At 36.8% G+C, this 16964-nt stretch overlaps 1 protein-coding gene across 4 annotated transcripts in view; it reads left to right on the top strand.

The window, feature by feature from the left end:
• The window catches only part of RANBP9 (RAN binding protein 9), a 36337-nt gene that overhangs the window by 10440 nt on the left and 8933 nt on the right, over window positions 1-16964 (top strand). For 2 of the 4 annotated variants that reach the window (XM_035893459.1, XM_035893457.1), the window contains exons 3-9: window positions 4831-4883; window positions 6875-7042; window positions 10055-10077; window positions 12079-12263; window positions 13047-13159; window positions 14480-14588; window positions 15978-16168. In XM_035893459.1, the coding sequence (XP_035749352.1) occupies window positions 4835-4883; window positions 6875-7042; window positions 10055-10077; window positions 12079-12263; window positions 13047-13159; window positions 14480-14588; window positions 15978-16168 (838 nt within the window). In that variant the 5' untranslated portion in view covers window positions 4831-4834. Of the gene's footprint in view, window positions 1-4830; window positions 4884-6874; window positions 7043-10054; window positions 10078-11512; window positions 11688-12078; window positions 12264-13046; window positions 13160-14479; window positions 14589-15977; window positions 16169-16964 lie in introns of those variants that run through there. The other 2 variants (XM_035893461.1, XM_035893460.1) reach the window with 2 other exon arrangements.

Raw genomic sequence — 16964 nt, 5'->3', positions numbered from 1 at the left:
CCTTTTAATGTGCTGTATTTCTGACCTCACAGTATAGTGTCAGGGAAGACAGTGTAGAAAACTACAGAATATTTTTTCAAACTTTTTACGTCCTTGTAAGTTGTGAAGGCCCTTTAGAAGATCATTTAAAATCCTTACAGATGTTGCAGTTTTTTCTACTCATACCCTTTTTTAAGATATGAACTTGATAGGAAAACAAATCACCTGTTGTATAGCCTACATTTTTTTCAGAATGCTAATTCTGCCTTTCTTGTTAGTCGATGCATTTGAAACATTAGGATGTTTTCAGATGCCTTATTTATGGGTGTAAACGTCAGTTAGTGCTTGGGCTTAGGTTCCCTACAGATATTACAGTAACTTAGGTTTTAACGCTGTTTGGTTGAAGTTGCTTTCTTTATGTGTATAGCACGTGGGTGATAAGATACCAGGCTGATTATTTGCTTTCATCATCACCAAAAGAGCTTGGATTTCAAAGCATGATGTAGGAGTTCCCCAGGTTATGCTGTCTTTAATAGAACACGTAGGCACAGTGAAAGTCAGGAGGAGTTTGACTCTTTGCAGATAGCAGGTTGCTAATGAAATCTCTGTAGTAGGGAGGCTATTAGGGTTTTTTTCGTTACTTAAGTAAAATAATATAGCATATCTTTGTCTTTGCAAATACAGTATGGAATGTTTGGTTTTTTAACTAGAGAGGTGGTTATTTAGTACTTAAATTTATCTTTAGCCACTAGTAAGCTTTCTGAGGTACTTATGATTTGGTATAGTTTTTGAGATTCTGTATTCCTCTTTATGGAATGGGCGGGATAGGATATAATTAACCTGAATTCTGATTATTATCAACCTCCATATTGAAAGGTCTTCCATACACCTTCAGTTCAGTGGCTAAGAGATCTAACGGAACAGTTACATAATTCTCATTTTTATTTGAATCTTTTTTATGAACTGCCGTGTTTTTTCTTTTTCCGTATGTTTTAGCAGTCTCCTATTCCATACCATCTCTTATTGCTATTTTTTCCTTCTATTTAGTTCTGGTTTTTTTTATTTCTCACACTTAGTCTGTTTAGGCATCCAAGTAGAAACTTCAGGCTCCAGCAAAAATGTGAATTTAGCTCTTTGACTGGAACAATACTTGAGAAGAAGATAGTTACTGTGAGCTTGCTTCTTACACATTTCACTGCAGAGAAACCTAGGCTTTTCAGTCTGTGTTAGTGGGGAAGAAAAAAGGTATCATAGTGCCTGTATTTTTGACATTGACTTTTCTTTTGCTTTGTGGCAAAAAGCTGAGAATTCAGCAAGTTTTAAAATGTAGTTTTGTAGTATTCCTAAAAATTTCTATATGACTTGCAGTTGTGAAATGTAAACTTGATGTGCTGAGACACTAAAATGTTACTCTCTATCTTTAATGAACTGGAACAAGAATAAATACAATTTGAAATGAAAAAGCAAGAGTTATATAAGATGTGCTTGCTTTCTTGGTCCTTAATACCAATTTGGCTGCACTCTAAATTGGTTTTCAGCTATAGTCTCTTATTTCAATCTCTCATGAGTTGATTTCATGTATTCCATGAGTCGTTTCACGTGTAGTTTGTAATTTTATGAGCTCCTGTAAGACTTGAACATTTTAATGAGGTGATGAGTAGCAACTGGTGGGAGCGAAATGCTCAAAAGGGTTCCAGGCCACTTCCTTCCCTTTGCCTAGGTAAGTGATCCTCCCATGGCAGCAGCCAGGGATGTTTATGGGTGGGAAGCTGAGGCGGAGGCACCATCCACAGGTATGGAGGGAAGTGATGAGGGAGGCAACATCAGAACCACACCATCATTCACCCTCTCCAGTCTCTCGAACTGTGCTGTGTCGTGTCCATTTTTGGAAGGTGCTGCATGTCAGAGTGAGTGTGCTGCTTCCTGGTGTCGATACCTCTGTTTCCCCAGGGCTGCTGTTAAGGTGTGACATAGTCTAAGTGGACCTGTTCTTCTCGTCTGTGGCTATCTCCTAGACCAAACCCATTCATGTGACAGGACAGCAGGAAATGCATCATGAACTGACTGAGAACAATCTGGGCCTGCATTGCACCTGGGTGCCAACATATCTGCCTGTTGTGCTGCCCTGCATTCTTATCGTGGACTCAGGGAGGAAAACTTAAATGCATAGCTCTGCCACTGTTCCGATTCTGAGGCGCATGTTATGTGAACCTTAAGGAAGCAAGCAGGAGGACATTTTATGTAATTCCTCCCACTGAAGCAAGTCTTTTTGCAGACAGGGACTTGGGACCTAAGTATGGGCTAAGCTTCTTTAAAAACCAAACAAAAAAGTCCTGTGAAGCTTACAGGTGCCAGGAAAAGACAAATAAAAAGGTTACATGTAGCGGTTTGGCATAAATACAACTCCTGTTGATGAATTTTAGAGCATCTGAAGTCCATCTGTCATGGTACTGTTTTGCCCCTCAACTATAGTGTACTATATCTAGTTGAACATGAGATTAGCTATCCATCAACTATAGCAAATAATAAATTAGCTTAATTGATGAGCCTCTAATTTCACTCACTTCCAAACCATAAATTGTAGACATGCCTTTTTCCTTTTGAAAGATGTCTGCAGTAAATGTGTTAATGATTTGGATTTTTTTTAATCTACTTTTACTTGAGTTTCTATTAATACCAAGTCTCCATGATGAAACGGTGTTAACATTTCATGTAGTTGTAAATGAATCCTGGGGAAAAACATATACTGTTGAACATCCATTTTCTTACTGAGATGGTGTCAGTACCTAGTGCCTTCTAGTCACTGCTAGTGGGTAAGGAATCCTTGTTCACAGCTGTATTAAATATAGTGGATTCCCGTTTACAATTGTTACTGAGTTAAAAAGGAAGCTCAGAAGATATGATACCTGGGAAGGAAAAACGTGGTACTGAAATACTACCTAGATGATGATGGTAATCTATCTAGCATCTTATATTTTTGTGTAAACTTAATCTTGTTTCTATAAGAATGCTAGAATAAAACTTTGATTGGGATGAAGGTGGTTTTAATATGACTCACATTGAAAGGCTTTTTGCAGTTGGAGTTCTTTAAGTTATCTAAAATTATTTTTAAAAATAAATTTCCTTTTGTTAATAAATTTTCCTTAACAGGAGACTTTACAATAACAGATTTTCAGTCTTTACATGAGAATCCTTCATGCATCGAACTCCAGATTATGCTAAGAACAATTCTGCCTTTACTGTTTAAGACAAAATCAAGGGTTTTTCACTTGTTGCTTTCACTTATAATTGTTTTGTTGACTCTGCTGCTGCAGTGGTGCCTCAGTAACGTAATTAGCAATGCAGCAAAGACTAATCCTTTTGTTTATTGCCCTTTGCTTCGGCTTTTCATTATCTCTAAAACGTAGTATCTGCTATACATGGTTCTGAGGTTCCATTTCATGCTGGTATGTTGGAGGGAGAGGAGGATGGTATCATACATTAGAAATTATCAGGTGCAGGGCTTTGTAAATATCAAACATGGAGGCAGGTAAGGTTACTCTTGGAATTGATCAATAGAAAAAGCAGAAAGCCCAGTACATGATTAAGCATATGACTTCTGAGGTTTGCTGCTCAGTTTCATGCTGTGTGGAATGTATTTAAAAGAGCATATTAACCTGTACTTCCTAGTTGAATAGTTGCTTAAAAATTGCATTTTGTCAGATGGGAATGCAAAGGTCATGTCTGTTGACTTAAAAGTCAAATTGGCATGGGTGAGTATTTTTTTTTCATACAGTTTATTATTTCATGACAAATTTACATCAACTAATTTTGAACTAGTGTCAAAATTATTTGAATGTTTTGATAAACTAGGAAATGTTAGGTTTAGGTGATTTTTGGATGCTCGCTTTAGTTGATGAGGGGGGGTTGGTTTATTTTGGACAGGGGGGAGTTGGTGAAAGCCTAGCTTTTCATTATGCTGTTTTTCTTTCTGTATTCCCGTCATCTTGCTCATTAAATGAGTTTTGCTTAAGAAACAGAAGCAAAATTGATCTTACTAACTTCAAATAGTGTGATGTCGGGGTAGGGAGATCATTCATTTCAGCTTTCCAGTATTAGCTATTAATCATACTGAACACTGACTTTATTAAAACTACCTTTTGTAAAGCTGACTTTTGGACTTCATTGATCTAGCCGTGACTTGTTTAGACTTAAGATTATTGGTTAGTATAGTAAAAATATTTTCCCTCTTCACTTTGGCAACAGCTCAGTAACATTGCTGGTAAATTTCGCAAGATAGCATTCTGCTCTATGATCCAGGCCTTTAATGTTTTAGTGTGATCTTTTTGTAAGTGCTGTGCAAGGATGCATTTTGCTGCTGCAATAATGCACAGTTTTGCATGTATTTTCTAAAATTACTCATTCCAGATGGTCTGCAAAACATGATTAGGTATGTTGAAGATGATGAAATTGGTAAGTGTATAGCTTTACCCTGATTTCCAAAATAAGGCATGGCCTTTGTCATTCTTTGTTCATGCTTTAAACTTTATGGCTAATATCAGTATTCTGATCTTAAAGGTATTTTCCAACCTAAATGATTCTATGATTCCATGATTCTCCATTGATAGCCCAGGATGCCTAAAAGAGAAGAACGTTGTCCTTACCTCCTGCAGGGACAGAATCTGCCTATATTAAATGATATATGCTCGGAATTACTTTTCAGCTCCCTTGCTGTTACACCAGTGTTAAATGACCTCTCAGCACCTTAATTGGTATATGATTAATCAGCAAAGTGTTTCTTGGCAATACCCCACATACATATGTATTTTTGTAAGAGACAGATAAATTTCTTGTGTTCTTTCATTTTTACAGTTACATGGGAATTGGGCTTTCGGCACAGGGTGTGAACATGAACAGACTACCGGGTATGTTTCAGTGTTTATTACATTTGATAAGTTTCTTATGTTGATTAATGGTGGTTTTTTAAAATATGCTTGACCTTGATGGGAAGGTTCTGGTAAGCAACAGAGAGTGTAGCATGACATCTCTGTGTTGTGTCTGTTATCCGAATTATGTAAAGTTTGCAGCTAAAAAGTTTAGCTTTTACTGTACATTTGCTCCTGTACTACTTCCCTCAACTCTTAGTGTTATTTATAACATTATGCAGATAGTTTTTAGCAAACAAACAAATTTTAAAATTTTCATCATGTTTCCTGAAAAAAAGGAAGCTATAGGTTTCCTTGCTCTATAAACTGAATTTCTAGCAATAAAGATGAGCGACTATGACAAAAGTTTTGTCAAACATGGAGTGAGCTCTCCTACTGTCAGTTTCTGTGCCGCTACCTTTCCACCCTTAATAGTAAGGATGTGTAGCATAGTTTTAAGTTTTGATTGTTCTGTTGACCTGTATGGTCAGGGACACTGTCTTGTTAACAGTTGTCTGCAGTAGCTCTGTGTAGTATTTAAAGAAGTTCTGTGTGTGTGTTTGTGTACATGTTGTTTTTTCAATAGATCTTAAAAAGTAAAAAACAAACAAAAAAACCCATCTGATTTTTTGAAATTGTTACTATTAGCCAAGTATAAAATCACGTTGAATTGACTTTAGAGTATCTGTATTCTCATTGTTACTTTCTTGCCCAAATGTTCTGGTAGAGATCCTTATGATGATGGCAAGTCCCAATTACACTGTGAGCCCAACTAAGGGTGATGAATTGTTAGTGGGTGGCATTAAGTTTGAGTATGATTTAAGATGCATTTCAAATAATTATCAGAGATACTACTAATCAATGTAAATGCAGTAATTTGGGGTATTTAATTTACTGAGAGATGCTGAACGTGGTGCCAGCTGAAGCTACTGATCATACAGATTAAGGGCCTAAGTATGGAAAAGACTTTCGAATTAACCTGCTAGGCAGCAACTTGATGAAAGAAGAATAAACACACAACCTTTTACTCTTTAAAAATAATTTGAGTTGTCAGTATAAATTCTTACAGTCAGAAGGCACACACACACACATATATATATGTGAAATTTGGCAATTTATGTTAAAGACCATGATTTATATTATTTTGAATAGGCATTTAGTAGATCTGTTAGGAAGATTTTTGTGGCACCTGAAAGTTTGCTCCTTTTCTGTGTGTTTCTGTTTAGTATTGAATTGCAGAGAGTGTGGACATATATTTCTAAATGAGCTTAGACTAAAATTGCTTGCTGTGGATTTCATTGAGTAGTGTAACAGTATGAAGTTTCTTGACTGGTTCTGCAGCTTCTTCACCTGCAAAATTAGTGCCATATTTGCTTACATAATGATTTGCCTGCTGGCTGTGACTTTCACCTGTATTGATCATTTTTTTCCTCCTTTTTAATTTTTAGGGGCAGCAAAGCTAGTGACATTATAGTCTGGAGATTCTGCTGTTATGCAGAGACTGCTTGCTGTGGAACAGTCACTGAGAATAATCAGGAGTAGAAACGTGTTCCCCAGAGATGCATGTTTGGGTTTTAGCCAGGAAGAATTTGATTATGACATATGGTAGCAATAGTTTTGCAAGATGAAAGCGAGAACAGGAGAATCTTCAGTGCTTTATTGGGACATGTCAGATCTGCATATAGGTTTTCAAATTTCAACATTGTAGCAGGTTATATTTTTGGTGTTGATAATTCTGTGTGTTCACTTAAAGAGAAAAATGTGTTACCTGAATTTGCAGTACCTGATATGTACTACAAATGGAATTACCTGTTCAGCCATTTTGATAAAAGAAGTTGTCATTTTATTTAAATGAAACAGATTTGTTAGAAAGAAAGCTGAGCATAGTAATTAGCCATATTAACCTGGTTAGAATATACTAACTTTGCATACTCTTTCCATTATTTCATAATAAGGGAAACTAACACATTGCAAATGCTTTTGTTCTCCAGGTTGGGATAAACATTCATATGGTTACCATGGAGATGATGGACATTCATTCTGTTCCTCTGGAACTGGACAACCCTACGGCCCAACCTTTACTACGGGTGATGTCATTGGTTGTTGTGTCAACCTTATCAATAATACCTGCTTCTACACAAAGAATGGACACAGCTTGGGTATGGAGAAATGTTATCTTTAACGATAACATTATGTCTTAAGTCTGTTGTAAATCTGAAGCTCTCTTCATGTCAGGAGCAAAGTGTTTGAATAGTTCTTTTGATAGCCTCATAATCTATTAATTAATTAAAGAATTGGGAAGAATAATTTCTTGTGTGCCACTTGCACTAACATTCCTTGTGAATTTGGAAGGATTTGTCACAGCATCTCATTCCACAGGACCTGCATTTATGAGCTCCACTACTAAATCCACAAATAATACTTGATGTTTCTAAGGTAATAGATAATGAGAAAATTGGAGAAATGGAGAACGGCTATAGCTAAAATTCGTTGCTGCTGTATGGGGGACACCTCGCCTTCACTAAAACCTTACATTGGATGGGTGTTATATTGAACATATGTTGGAGAACAGTGCCTTTTGGATTCCCAGTCTGGAGTCATGCATAGTTGGGCTAAAGCCATGAATTATACAAGTTGTGCTAAAATTAAGTCCATTAAATTTGTGTGGTGAATTTTAGTATTATGCAACACTGCAAGACAATTTTTGAGTTTGAAGATGTCAGGAGGGGGGTAGCATTAAAATTTTTGATGCAATATATATAATAATTCAGTTACTTAAGGCAATTTAATGAGCAAAGATGCAGAGTGTAAAGAAAAGAAAAAAATCTACTTCCTGCATTAAGGAGAGAGCAGGGGCTTGAGAAGAGATCTTGGAATTGTGCTGAGGGGAGTAGGATGTTTCAAGGGATAAAGCTCAGAAAGAAGAAATCGTGGTTTTGTCATGGGTAAAAATGTAATACGGAAAAGAGAGGCTAGCTTGAAATTAAATAAGAGGTTATTGAGATAGGGACTCTTGAAGTCACTGCTGTTCTATTTTTCTCATATTGCCAAACATGAGGAAGGTTTGGAAAGTAGTAAGGGGAAGGACGTGGTTTAAATACTTCTCCTTGTCTGTCAGAGCAAGACTGCCTGTTTGTTTGCTCAGGCCCTGAGCAAACAGATCTAACTTTGGAGTTTTCCTGCCCCTACTTAAAGCAGGGCTTGGATGCCTCCAGAGGTCAATTCCAAGTAATCACTTCTGTGATTCCATTCTATCATGATTTAATGTTTCTTCTAAATTGAATGAGTCTATATACCTGGACTTAATACCTTGATGCCTGCGGCATTGGGACACTTGAACTGTGTGGTTGTTTCTTTTGGCCCTGTTTCAGGGTGTATGTCAACATGGAAGATAACAGGCTTGTGTTGTGTTTACCCTAATCTTTAACTGGCTTAAAGCTGAGAAGGGTAGTCTTACCTTATTCCCTTTTGGAACTAGTAAGAGTGTACCTGCAGGTAAGTTGGATCAGATTGTTGGTCAACTAAACAGGCACTCTTTTTCTGACTGCTCTTACGGTCACATGCATGGAAGGGGGGAGCAGAACTGTCCCTTTCAGTGGAAGTCTTAAAGCAGACTGGATTAGGCCAACTGTGAAACAACACTCCAAGTGATTAAAATCTGTTTAAAGAGGAGAACAGAATGACATAGGTGAGGAGAGGCTAGTAAAATGTCATCTATCATAGACAGAGTCTGACAAACACTTTATGGATTTCAGAAGGAAACCTGACAGCTGTTCTGCTGTCGTGGGATTTGCTAGCTTGAATTTCTGACAGAGGAAAATGGATTCTGTGTTTAGGGGAAAAAAATTTAAAATTTTGGCTGTCTTGCTGAGTTGTCGTTGCTGCTAGTTGTCCAGAATTCCTATACGATCGTGACTTGGAGGACATTTATGTTTCTTCTCTGGGCCACAAATGCAGTCTAGAGTATTGGAAGTCTCTGGCTCAGCCTGGGATTTAATGCTACAAAAAGAGCTAAGCAATTACTTATGCAAGTGTTTTTTTTCATCATTTATCTGTCTTGTCTACTACCTACCTACTGCCATGGTTATTTTGGAAAGGGGCAAGTTGGATGTCAAAATGTGCCAAATGGAGAAGGTGGTAGTAGCTTAGAAGAAGTTAGGATGTGAACAGGTAATAACTAAAATGATACCTTTGGATTGTGATGGGAGGAAACAGAGTCACTCTATATATCATTCTTTTGTATCAAAGATGTGAGTAAGGAATCCATATGGTCTTGGGATTTGAAATCCTGGTGAAGAATGGAGATGGAAAGCAGGGGGAGAATTTAGGACGAAAGGTTAAAAGCTTTGTTTTAATCTTAAATTTGAAAAGGCAGTGATAGAAAATAAAGAGTTTGAAGGGATAAGTGGATTTGAATTATTATGCACTTGTAAAAAAATAAATTTGAAGAAATACTTGCAACAATAAAGGAACTTATGAAATACTGTTATAATTTGGCTGTCAGAAGGAGATTTCCTGATATTTATTTCTTAACTGAAAGCTATGCTCTTCCTCCCCCTCTCCCCCCGCAAAATTGCGTGAAGTTCCTGAAGTGTATAGAGGTCAGATTTTTCTCTTGATCCTGAGACAGCAAAATCACTGCCTTGGTCTTACGGGTAGATGGATGCTTGTAATTATATAACAAGATACTAAGCTATTCTGTTTGAAAACCAAAACACCCTGGCGTGGATTAGAGTGAAACATTTACCGGACTGCTTTGGAGTATTATAGGCAGGTGCAAAAAAGAAAAGACACTGATAAAGCTTGGTGTTACAGCATCAAGACATGCAAGTGAAAAGATACCTTCAGATATTCTTATTTTTCCTCTTAATTTTATTCTGTAGCCAGAATTTTCATACTTTCTAATCTGCATATCTGTATGATGTTTGCTAAATCTTATGCCCTGTTTTGAAAAACTGAGTACTTCTGAATGACAATTAATTTTTGCCAAATATTGCTCTTTATTACTCAAGCACATCAGTTGTGCCTAAGCATCATGGATATCACCATACTTAACTACTTATTTCTGAGATGGTTTGGGTGAGTTTTCTGAACGTATAATGATACACTTAATAAAATGAGGCTAGAATCCAGACATAGAGAAATTAATCTTAATTTTCTCTTCATTACAGGCATCGCTTTCACAGATTTACCGGTAAGATAAGTACATTTTCTAACAGCTTTCCTTTGTATTATAAACAGATGTTTCAGACATAACTTGCATTTACTTACGCTTCTTGAAAGTACAATGATAATCTTAACCAGTTTAATATCAGATATTTCTCCTCATCATTTCAGTGGTGATTCGTTAATTGAAATAAAGAATTTTATTTTTTTTTTGCACCAATCCTCGCAGGGTTTTCCTTTTCAGGTTTTTAACAGGCAGTTCTAATGGACATTTAGCAGAAAATAGTACATACAAGTAGTTACTACATACTTTGTTTGACATACAGGTGTTACAAAGTCAAAGCTACATTAAACACCAACGTGGTGCATGTATGTACAGCTGCGTATCATATGCAGAAAGGCTGGCTACTTACGACATGGTCACTGTAACTCATGCTTGATGCCTAATTTTCAAAATCTTTCTCTCTACTGTTCACTCCATAAGATGAAACATACCAAAGCTTTTTTTTTTTTTTTTTAAAGAAAGCCGCAGATATCTGAAGTCTTCTAGCTTTTCAGTCAATTAAATTGTACTTTCCTTAGAATCGTTATAAACGTGTTCCCTATGCTGCTGGTACAGGCACAATACTGCACTTACTTTCTGGTTTTTCCTCATCCACTTCATTTCTGATTTAATCTGGTTAGGGTGCACTTCCATCCGGCCGGCTACTTTGTTTGCTGTGGCCTTAGGAGGCAAGGACAGCTATTAAGGAAAAATGAAGTCAATAACCCAGGGTGCCTCTCTGCCCAGCCACAGGGTTGGGTGCTTCCTCTAGGAAGCCACTGCCACTGTCCCAGATCTGTGGGATGCCAGCAGGGCTCCTTGCTAGCACAGAAAAAGTGGCATTGTAATCTGAAGTTTGAAACTGGACCCCTCCTCATTAGAATTGAGTGTTTTCATCTCATTAAAAGATTTGAGACTTGTGCTTTGTTGATTAGTCTGGACTAGGTAATGCTATGAGCAAGTTTACTTTAAAAAAAAAAAAAAAAAAGAGGAAGGGCAGTGTGGGAATGGTGGCAAGGTCAGCTTGGACGTCGTTTTAACAACCAGAGTATTTTTCTTTAATTTCACTGGGCTTCAGTGTTCCTACTGGCCTGCATGTTGATAACTTCTTACTGATAAGTTTAATTTATTTAGCACATAGATCAGCATACCATTATACCATAACACCGTTGATTGCAGTGTAAATATGATACAGGTATATTTATAAATTAAAAAAACCCCCAAACCTCAACACCCCCCACCCACCCAAAACCCCAACTGACTGCACTGCCATTGCTGAGATGCTAGTTGCATTTAAGAAAGTTACTTTAATCCCAACAGGCAGATTTTACTTTTCTCGTATTTGGCATATTTCAAATTTGCATGGAGACCTAATCTCTAAGCAGAAAATAAAACTGAGACAACAATAAATGCTTTAAAGTCTTTTTCTAGATACAAGTCCAGGAATTCACGAGAACTTCAATGCACTGTTACAGTTCTTCTTAGGCGCTACACTTGGACTTTGAGGCTAATGAGTTCTCTATCCTGTCAGTTCTTACCACTAAAATTCAGCGATGTTTTAAGTATTTCACCCCAAAAGGAAAATGGCCCACTTTGTAAGTTTAATTTTTGTTATCTTTTTAAAAGAAACTTTAATCCTGGTCTTTAAAAATCATTAAAAAATTGGTATTTAATATTTTGTAAAATTGAAACCAAAAGTTGTAAACTTTAGCACAGTTTAAAAAGTGCATTTTCTGACTAGAAAGAGAATGATCAATAAGGCTTTCTTATTTCAAAATAAAAAAAATAATAACCACTGGGAATAACATTAATCAGTCATTGTATTGCTGAATTGGTAGAAGTTGTTTTAACTGCTGGACAGATGATCCAGAGGTATTTGCTTCTTCACACTACTAGTAGCAGTGGGGATATTATTACAGAGATGAAAAAAAAAAAGTGGGGAATTTAGAATAAGAGGAAAAAAACTAATTAAAAAATTTCTTGCAGCCAAACTTGTACCCTACAGTAGGGCTTCAAACACCAGGAGAGGTTGTGGATGCTAATTTCGGACAACACCCATTTGTATTTGATATTGAAGATTATATGCGAGAATGGAGAACCAAAATTCAAGCACAGATTGACAGATTTCCAATAGGAGATCGAGAAGGAGAGTGGCAAACAATGATTCAGAAGTAAGACTTTGAATATCGTTCATTTTTTTTTAAAAAAGTGAATAATTGCATGATTTCAGAGATCTTTAAAACGTTGTACCTGTTGTCTTGTGTAAAAAAAAAAATACAGATAGTATTGAAAACTAGTACAAATAGTTTTGTTAACAGGTTTGATAAACTTGTATAAAATTGAGCATGAATAGATGTTTGGGGAAAAGTTATCTACATCATTAATAATTAAGATTTTATAACGATGAGCATAAGCCTTCCATTCCAATTTGACCTATCTAATGTGGACTGGGGAATTTAGAAAAATTGCCATGGTTGTAACTGGCAGTTTTAATACTTTGGGCTCTGGAAATTTCCCTTCACGTTCTCAGCCTTCAGCGTGCTGGGTTAAGTTGTGGCTCATTAGCATCTCACTTGGAAAAATGGTGAAAATAAAAAATCAGTGTGCCGAAATTTCACTTCAGTGTTTGTAGTGAGTAAAAGAAGAAACTCAGTGAGCAGGTAATATTTTAATTGAGCCTACCTTTGGGTGATGAATCATTTTTATTAACATTCATCGTAATAAAATGATACATTGATTTTTTTTTTTATTGTTTTTCTGTACAGTGTTTTGAAGAAGATACTGGCTCTTAACTGAATTACTTTTGTCTAACTTGTAAAAAATTTCTGAATTTCAAGTAGAATTTTTTAATTCAGTCACTTTTTTCCAGAAAAGGGTTTTTACATTCAAGAAGTTCTTGGTTTCTTACCTGTATTTAATGAGTGTTTCTGGGTTTTGTTTTTGTTTATTTTTAGAATGGTATCATCTTACTTAGTTCACCATGGATACTGTGCAACAGCAGAGGCATTCGCCAGATCCACAGACCAGACTGTGCTAGAAGAATTAGCTTCCATTAAAAATAGACAAAGTAAGGCTGGAAAGCACGTTGCATCCTTTTTTCCTCCCTTAACAAATCTTACATAAAACTTGCTCTTAAGCATCACCATAGAATTTCCTTTCAGCACTACTCCATAGTACAGTTCTTTGCTGTCATGTAAAGTTACATGCATATGAACAGCTGGTTAAGATGAACTTCCCTACTAACGCTTTGGAACTTGTTTGATGTAGCGGAATGTGGTAAATTACCTGTTGTCTTTCTCTTGAATGGAAAACTGTTATCTGTCTTAAACAAATGTGTGTAATGTCTCTAAATGAGTGTTTGTGAGAGCTAAGGGTCAGTCACAAACAGGAGTATAAAACATAATCTTGACCAACATTTAGACTTATCTTAACTGTGAACGGGGTGGAGTTTAGAGAATGCTTTTGAAGTGAAATCAAATTTTGAGTTTTCGTGCTTACAGATGTGAGGGGGAAGAGGACAAGGAGAACTAACAGCAGTTCTAACTAACTTGCTGTGGCAGTGCTGTTTGGCAGCCTGACTAAGGAGTGCCTTCCCCGTTCATTTAAATCCCTACTGTATGAACGCAAGCATTTGTGTGACTGCATGACATGCCACATGGGGAAACTGCTCTGGTTGAAAAAGATCCCATTCGTTGGGCTGTTTTTCATTTGGATCATTTTCTCTGTTGGTGGATAGAGCTGTGAGGCTGTTTGCAACTTGTGCCAGGTTGCAGCAACAGAAGCATCAACTAAAGCAGGGACTGTTATGGAAGGGTTTAGTCAACCTGACTGGCAGTATGTGTTGTAGGTGAGGGAGACTAAATTTTGGGTTTCTTAGTCAAAATTGAACCTGTGGGAGCGGGATGCAATTTGGATGTTCTTGGGTGACGATAGTTTGGTATGTGCTTATTTATAAAGGTGTGAAAATGGGAAATATATCACAGAAGAGTGTCTGCAATCTTAATCTAGTTCTAAATGTGCAATCTGACTACAAGTAGTTGTATGCTGGCAATAAATAAAAATACTGAGTACTCATTTAGATACATGAAGGTGGAGTGCAGTTCTTAAATTTTCCTATTGAACATTTTAAGGAAGCATGATTTTTCTTTACACTATTTTTTCCTAAGAGGAAAAAACCCTGTTGATTGATGGTTGCAGTGTCTTTTAATCATTAATTTATATGTGTTAATCCGTAAGCTGTCCTTTTAACTGATGTTGGTTTTGGTGAACAGAAATTCAGAAGTTGGTTTTGGCAGGATGAATGGAGAACCCATTGAAACAACATAACAGCTGTATCCAAGTTTACTAGAAAAAAATCCTAATCTCTTATTTGTTTTTTGGTGAACAGGAATTCAGAAATTGGTTTTAGCAGGAAGAATGGGAGAAGCCATTGAAACAACACAACAGTTGTATCCAAGTTTACTAGAAAGAAATCCTAATCTCTTATTTGCATTAAAGTGAGTCTTCAAATTATACAGATGTGTGTTTATAGATGGCACAGTACCTTCTGAGACAAGACAGTTACTCATTTAAAGCTTTCACAGAAATTTAAACGAAGTTAAAGCAGCGTTTTTTAGAAAATGTGTATAGTTCACTTTTTTAATGCTATATTATTTGCTACATGTTTAACTAGGTTTTGTCATCAGGGTCCTGTTTTGCAGCATAATTCACGTCTCACTGTAGACTTGTTCTTTAGAACTAAGTTTTGTAATTTTTTTAATCAATTTTAATGAGTTTGGGTGTAAAATAAAATTTAAAATGTAAGCTGATACAGTATCATATTCAAGAAGGTTAAGAGTCCTGCTGGCATAAGTTGGTCTGTTCCTCCAAAAGGGTGACTGACTTTAAAGAGCAGTTTAAATGAGCTGTTTTCACTCCATGTCACTTTACTAGAAACCTCTGGCTAATGCTGTGGAAATTCCGTAATCCCAAAGAATTCTTTTGGCTTCCCAGGCACACGATAGTCACCTTCATTCTGGCATTTTTACTTGCCAGCTGTGCTGATCCTACAGAATTTTATATCATGTTGCAGTGTTTGAATGTGGAAAAAAATCTGTTATCTCCTATAAGAACAAAGCACTTTAATTTTTATGTTCAGTTAAGTAACTTGGAATGTGTTTGAAGTCTGTCACGCTCAAGTGCTGAACAGAATTCACGTGACAGCACTGCAGGCTTATGACAGAATTCACAAAATGCGAACATTTTGATGAAAGACTTCACTTGATAACGTCAACTGTATGTTATCTTTTTCTCAGTCTGTCTTTCTAAATTGTGCCTGTTCTGTTGAGGCTATCCAAGCCTGAAACATAAAGCAGTAGTTCTGAGCTTCCTTAAAGTCCGTAGTAAAACCTCCTTATCTAAAATAAAATTGACAAAGAGCAACAGCCTCTAAAGGGAAGGTTTGTATATAAGCTTGCTGTTCAAACTGTTCTCTAGTGCAAATGTTTAATGTTAAGTTACCGTTTAATGCTTACTGTTCCAGACAGTCAAACTATGTTCTCACTTACTTTGAGAGAAATGACAGACATGGCAATGTAATGACATATCCTTCTCAAGAAATAACCTTGCCCCTGCCAATAAAACAAGGAAGTATAGTTTAGTTCTATAAACTTTGAGAACTTACTGATAAAATCTGTCCTCGAAGGATAACATTCCTGTTCTCCTCCCTCACAAATTTTATAATTGTGTGGTTTTGGTTGAATATTCCAAAGCTTATTGATGATTGGGTTACTGACATCCAGCATTTTGTTGAGTCAGACTTTTTGTATATTTAACACATTGCTATCATTGGTAAATTGAAATGTGTAAATTGTTTTATTAGCTTAACTTTTTTGCCTTTTGTTTAGGGTGCGCCAGTTTATAGAGATGGTGAATGGTACGGATAGTGAAGTGCGGTGTTTGGGAGGCCACAGTCCAAAATCTCAAGATAGTTACCCTGTTAGCCCACGATCATTCAGTAGTCCTAGCATGAGTCCCAGCCATGGAATGAATATTCACAATTTGGCAACAGGCAAAGGGAGCAGCACACACTTTTCTGGTGAGTTGATATGGAGGATATACCATGTGGATTTGGGTATACCGCACCATGTAGATATTTTTTTTTTTTGTTACAATGAAGTATTGGGAAAAGTTACAAATACTTGCAGACAGATGATTTGTTTTCCTTAAGAGTTGATACTGAATGCTTTGTATAAAAGTATAGTTTTAATCATTAAAATACATGATTCTCAGTCACTGGGGAAATGGAAAGTGTATAAATACAATCAAATCTTTTTTACACGTGCTCTTGGTTTTACTAAGGGTTTGCAAAGTAGGTTGCCACTGATTTCTAAGAAGTGCTGCTTCCGGGAGATGGAAGGTTCTGACACAAATTTCTGTTGTCCTTTCAATGATAATTTATGGCTTGAGCAAGGTGGTTTAAATCCAGTAAGTGGTGTAGACAATCCATTTCAGATGGTGTTTATAGAGTAGTAGGAACAGCTAACTCTTGTGGAAGAAATACCAGAAGCTAGGTAGTGGAGTTAGGTAAAAGACCTTCTGCTGGCAGCCAAATTTCAGTCTGCACAGTTGAAGTGGTTCTGAGAGCGTCTAGGTGGTGGTAAAGCTTCAGTGGGAAGCCGTGAATGTTCAGAGCGGCCCCGTGGCTATGGGGAGATCCCTGTACCTTCCAAAGCACCCCTGCAGAGAAGAAGTTGGGCGTGTTAAAATGGTACGTGAATGTGTCCTCTTTGAACCCAAGACTCTTAAGGAAGCAGAGGCCGTCAACTTTCACTTCTGTGTCATTCTTAAATCCAAACTGGAGCTGACTGGGGGCTCCCCCCCCCCCCCCCCCC

Source organism: Egretta garzetta, unplaced genomic scaffold (assembly GCF_000687185.1).
Source record: "Egretta garzetta isolate BGI_Z169 unplaced genomic scaffold, ASM68718v1 scaffold14, whole genome shotgun sequence".
Taxonomy (NCBI): Eukaryota; Metazoa; Chordata; class Aves; order Pelecaniformes; family Ardeidae; genus Egretta; species Egretta garzetta.
The sequence above is the reverse complement of the archived record's forward strand: the minus strand, read 5'-3'. Positions and strand labels throughout refer to the sequence as shown.